The 6075-nt window shown below is 37.1% G+C and overlaps 1 protein-coding gene across 3 annotated transcripts in view; it reads left to right on the forward strand.

The window, feature by feature from the left end:
• Positions 1–4950, forward strand: part of ABCA1 (ATP binding cassette subfamily A member 1) — a 149242-nt gene extending 144292 nt beyond the window's left edge. Inside the window, exons 49-50 of one of the 3 annotated variants that reach the window (XM_033237920.1) lie at positions 376–619; positions 1518–4950. In XM_033237920.1, the coding sequence (XP_033093811.1) occupies positions 376–619; positions 1518–1658 (385 nt within the window). In that variant the 3' untranslated portion in view covers positions 1659–4950. Of the gene's footprint in view, positions 1–375; positions 620–1517 lie in introns of those variants that run through there. The other 2 variants (XM_033237921.1, XR_004443634.1) reach the window with 2 other exon arrangements.
• Positions 4951–6075: the final 1125 nt, after the last annotated feature.

A 6075-nucleotide genomic window follows, 5' to 3' on the forward strand; every position in this document is an offset into this window, starting at 1 on the left:
TGTACCAGTGCTGGTGAGAGTGCAAACTTTGGAGTCAAACACAAATGGGTTTGCATCCTGGCCCTACCAATTATGAGCTCTGAGCCATGGGCAAGTGACTAACTCCCTGGGCCTCAGTTTCTTTGTAACATCTGTCAGACTTCATGGGTCCAGGTGAGGATTAAAGGAGATCATGCATTTACAGCACATGGCGTGGCGCTTCACATGAAATAAGTATTTAGTAAATGATAACTGGTTCCTTCTCTCAGAAACTTATTTCTGGGCCTGCCAGGGGCCGCCCTTTTTCATGGCACAAGTTGGGTTCCCAGGGTTAAATATTCTTTTAAATAGTTTCCTGGAGATCCTCCATTTGGATATTTTTTTTCCTGCTTTCAGGTTTGGAGATGGTTATACAATAGTAGTACGAATAGCAGGGTCCAACCCAGACCTGAAGCCTGTCCAGGATTTCTTTGGACTTGCCTTTCCTGGAAGTGTTCTAAAAGAGAAACACCGGAACATGCTACAATACCAGCTTCCATCTTCGTTATCTTCTCTGGCCAGGATATTCAGCATCCTCTCCCAAAGCAAAAAGCGACTCCACATAGAAGACTACTCTGTTTCTCAGACAACACTTGACCAAGTAAGCTTTGAGTGTCAAAACAGATTTACTTCTCAGGGTGTGGATTCCTGCCTATACACTCCTGCCCATAGGTCCAAGAGCAGTTTGTATGCTTGAATCAGTGCTTGAATTCCTGATCTACTATTACTAGCTATGCTTTTTACTAAACCTCTGAACCTGAAAAGGGAGATGATGCTTATGTACTATATGGGATTATTGTGAGAATTTATTGTAATAACCATAATAGCTACCATTTAGTGAGTACCTACCATGGGCCAGGCATTTTACTTGGTGCCTAATCTTATATAAATTAGATTAAAAAAGTACCAAATCGGTCCTGACACTTAATAGATAGTCAGTAAGTATTTTCTTCCCTCTTCCCTTTAATCAAGACTGTATGTGCCAAAGTAAATGGATGACTGAGCAGTTGGTGATGTAGGGGGCGATATGTAAAGTCAATTTTTGGCGGGCATGGTGGCTCATGCCTGTAATCCCAGCACTCAGGGAGGCCGAGGTGGGCAGATCACAAGGTCAGGAGATCGCGATCATCCTGGCCAACATGGTGAAACCCCGTCTCTCCTAAAAATACAAAAATTATCTGGGCATAGTGGTGCTCACCTGTAATCTCAGCTACTTGGGAGGCTGAGGCAGGAGAATCGCTTGAATCCAGAAGGCGGAGGACAGAGTGAGACTCCATTTCAAGAAAAGAAAAAGAAAAAAAAAAAAGGTCAATTTTTGAGTTGTTATTGCTTTTTTCAAGTATTCTTGCCTCCTTCACACACAGTTTTCTAGTTAATCTATTTATGCAATTCTGTATGCTCCTACTTGACCTAATTTCAACACCTGGAAAAATAGAACTAGAATAAACAAAGAACAAGTTGAGTGGTATTTACAAAGGTCCATCTTGATCTTTTAACAGGTATTTGTGAACTTTGCCAAGGACCAAAGTGATGATGACCACTTAAAGGACCTCTCATTACACAAAAACCAGACAGTAGTGGATGTTGCAGTTCTCACATCTTTTCTACAGGATGAGAAAGTGAAAGAAAGCTATGTATGAAGAATCCTGTTCATACGGGTGGCTGAAAGAGGAACTAGACTTTCCTTTGCACCCTGTGAAGTGTTCCGGAGAAAAGAGCCAGAAGTTGATGTGGGAAGTAATAAATTGGATACTGTACTGATACTATTCAATGCAATGCAATTCAATGCAATGAAAACAAAATTCCATTACAGGGGCAGTGCCTTTGTAGCCTATGTCTTACATAGCTCTCAAGTGAAAGACTTGAATTTAGTTTTTTACCTATACCTATGTGAAACTCCTTTATGGAACCCAGTGGACATATGGGTTTGAACTCATACTTTTTTTTGTTGTTCCTGTGTATTCTCACTGGGGTTGCAACAATAATTCATCCAGTAATCATGGCCAGTGATTATTGATCAAAATCAAAAGGCATGCACATCCTCATTCACTAAGCCATGCCATGCCAGGAGACTAGTTTCCCGGTGACACATCCATTGCTGGCAATGAGTGTGCCAGAATTATTAGTGCCAAGTTTTTCAGAAAGTTTGAAGCACCATGGTGTGTCATGCTCACTTTTATGAAAGCTGCTCTGCTCAGAGTCTATCAACATCATTAAATATCAGTTGACAAAATGGTGCCATGTGTGGCTAACATCCTGCTTTGATTCCCTCTTTGATGAGCTGTTCTGGTGGCAGTAACATGCAACAAAAATGTGGATGTCTCTAGGCACAGGAAACTTGGTGCCATTGTTATATTGTCCTGTGCTTCGAGCCATGGGTCTACAGGGTCATCCTTATGAGACTCTTAAATATACTTAGATCCTGGTAAGAGGCAAAGAATCAACAGCCAAACTGTTGGGGCTGCAAGCTGCTGAAGCCAGGGCATGGGATTAAAGAGATTGTGCGTTCAAACCTAAGGAAGCCCGTGCCCATTTGTCCTGACTGTCGACTCACATGGTACACTGCATCTCAAGATGTTTGTTATCTGACACAAGTATATTATTATTTCTGGCTTTTTGAATTAATCTAGAAAATGAAAAGATGGAGTTGTATTTTGATGAAAATCTTTGTACTTTTTAATGTTATTTGGAATTTTAAGTTCTATCAGTGACTTCTGAATCCTAAAATGCCCCCTCTGTAGAACCCTGTGGTATAGAGGAGTATGGCCACTGCCCCACTATTTTTATTTTCTTATGTAAGTTTGCATATCAGTCATGACTAGTGCCTAGAAAGCAATGTGATGGTCAAGATCTCATGACATTATATTTGAGTTTCTTTCAGATCATTTAGGATACTCTTAATCTCAATTCATCAATCAAGTATTTTTTGGGTGTATGCTGTAGCTGAAAGAGTATGTACGTATGTATAAGGATAGAGAGAAATTAAGTCTCAGTAGATTGTGCCATGTTATTCAGCTCACTGGTTTACAAATACAGGTTGTCTTGTGGTTGTAGGAGCCCACTGTAACAATATTGGACAGCCTTTTTTTTTTTTTTTAATTGCAACAATGCAAAAGCCAAGAAAGTATAAGGGTCACAAGTATAACCAATGAATTCTTCAACAGGGAAAACAGCTAGCTTGAGAACTTGCTGAAAAACACAACTTGTGCTTATGGCATTTAGTACCTTCAAATAATTGGACATCCCATTAAATCTGACAATCTCAAATTTTTCATCTCTTCAATCATTAATCAAGAAAAATATAAAAACAACAAATGCTTCCATATGGAGCATTTTTCAGAGTTTTCTAACCTGATCTTATTTTTCTAGTCAGTAAACATTTTTTAAAATCCTGTTTCACTAATGCTTACTGTTAACTGTCTTGAGAGAAAAGAAACATATGAGAGAACTATTGTTTGGCCAAGTTCAAGTGATCTTTCAATATCATTACTAACTTCTACCTTTTCCAAAATTTGAATATTAACTCTAAAGGCATAAGACTTCAGATTTCAAATTAATCTCTATATATTTTTTAAATTTACAGAGTATTATATAACCCACTGCTGAAAAAGAAAAAAATGATTGTTTTATAAGTTAAAGTCAATGTTGATTTTAAATATAAGTAATGAAGGCATATTTCCAATAACTAGTGATATGGCATCATTGCATTTTATACTATCTTCAAAAATACAGAATGTATAGAATAATTTCTCCTCATTTAATATTTTTCAAAATCAAACTTCTGTTGGTTTTCTCATTTTACTAAAATCATATTCTAATTCTTCATTATAGTAAATCCATGAGCAACTCCTTACTTCAGTTTCTCTGACTTCAAGGCCATATTTTAAAAAATCAAAAGGCACTGTGAACTATTTTGAAGAAAACACAACATTTTAATAGAGATTGAAAGGATCTCTTCTGAAGCTAGAAACAATCTACGGTTATACATCTTCATTAATACTGTGTTACCTTTTAAAATAGTAATCTTTACATTTTCCTGTGTAAACCTACTTGTGGTAGAAATTTCTACTAACTCCATACTCAATCAAGCAAAATTTCTGTGTATTCCCTGTGGGATATAACTATGTGAGTTTCAGAAATTCTCAAAATACGTGTTCAAAAATTTCTGCTTGTGCATCTTTTGGACACCTCAGAAAACTTATTAACAACTGTGAATATGGTAAATATAGAAGAAAATAATAAGCCCTCTATACCTAAATGCCCAGCACAATTCATTGTTAAAAAACAACCAAACCTCACACTACTGTATTTCATTATCTGTACTGAAAGCAAATGCTTTGTGACTATTAAATGTTGCACATCATTCATTCACTGTATAGTAATCATTGACTAAAGGGATTTGTCTGTGTTTTCTTCTTGTGGTTGTATATATCAGGTAAAATGTTTTCCAAAGAGCCATGTGTCATGTAATACTGAACCACTTTGATATTGAGACATTAATTTGTACCCTTGTTATTATCTACTAGTAATAATGTAATACTGTAGAAATATTGCTCTAATTCTTTTCAAAATTGTTGCATCCCCTTTTATAGAATGTTTCTATGTCGATAAGGATTTAGGTATGCTATTATCCCTTCTTATACCCCAAGATGAAGCTGTTTTTGTGCTCTTTGTTCATCATTGGCCCTCATTCCAAGCACTTTACGCTGTCTGTAATGGGATCTATTTTTGCACTGGAATACCTGAGAATTGCAAAACTAGACAAAAGTTTCACAACAGATTTCTAAGTTAAATCATTTTCATTAAAAGGAAAAAAGAAAAAAAATTTGTATGTCAATAACTTTATAAGAAGTATTAAAAAGTGCATATTTCTATGTTGTAATATAATGAGTCACAAAATAAAGCTGTGACAGTTCTGTTGGTCTACAGAAATTTACTTTTGTGCATTTGTGGCACCACCTACTGTTGAAGGGTTATAAAGCCATTAGAAAAGTAGAGGGGAAGTGATTTGTATCAAAAGGAAAAACTTGAGAAAAGATTCAGATGTTCCCTTAATCATAAAAGAGAACTGAGGGGACTACTCATAAATAAAAGGTTGTTTTGTATTTTCATGTTGGTTAAGATACTGAGTAACTGGTATTAAGTGTTAGAGGTTTTTAGATAAATCCTCTGCTTAATGATTATGAAGCTGCACTGAGATGTCTGAAAATGCTCTGTAGCTGAGCTTATTTAATAAATGTTCACTTGGTATAGGGGAAGCTACAAAGGCAGCCTTCAGTGCCCTTTTTTTAATTCAACCAAAAATAGAAGGACACGATGTAGCAGGTATACTGGCAAGGTGCTGGGGGTGGTGGCAAGGGTGAGCAGGAAGGAGTAGATGTGGAAACAGAAATGATACTAATATCAGTGATTCTTTTCTCCTGTAATAAGTGCTATGCAGACAACATAGGAGTAGTGCTGAGACAATGTAAATGTATTTTTCATAGCTCATTAGAAATCAGTTTCAGAAAAAGATGTCTGCTTATTTTGCTACTTGAAGAATCCCTGTCAAACAGGCCTTTTGAGGCAGTACAAGAGGTTGGCTCTATTTGTGACCTCTTGGGAACGGCTGTGACAAAGTGTCGTGAGCAGTCCTTTTTCTGTGGCACAGATCTGAACTTTGTGTGCAGAAAAATCTTGGCTTCAAGTGAGCTTGAAGTGAGCATCAGCATCACAACTTCATCCTCCTGTCTTGAAGTTTATGTTATAGTGACTCTAATGAAATCATAGAACACTGTTTCTTCGTGAACAATGACAAGGGAGAAGAAAAAACTTTATTGAAAAATAAAAAGGCAGGTAATTTAGATGAAAATGTTACCCATGAGTTTTGTTTTTGTTTTTTTGAGAAACAGACTCTCGCTCTGTCATCTAGGCTGGAGTGCAGTGGCATGATCTTGGCTCACTGCAACCTCTGCCTCCCAGGTTCAAGCAATTCTCCTCAGCTTCCCAAGTAGCTGGGGCTATAGGCATGCGCCACCATGCCAGCTAATTTTTGTACTTTTAGAAGAGATGGGGTTT

Source organism: Trachypithecus francoisi, unplaced genomic scaffold, assembly GCF_009764315.1.
Source record: "Trachypithecus francoisi isolate TF-2019V2 unplaced genomic scaffold, Tfra_2.0 Lachesis_group16, whole genome shotgun sequence".
NCBI lineage: Eukaryota > Metazoa > Chordata > Mammalia > Primates > Cercopithecidae > Trachypithecus > Trachypithecus francoisi.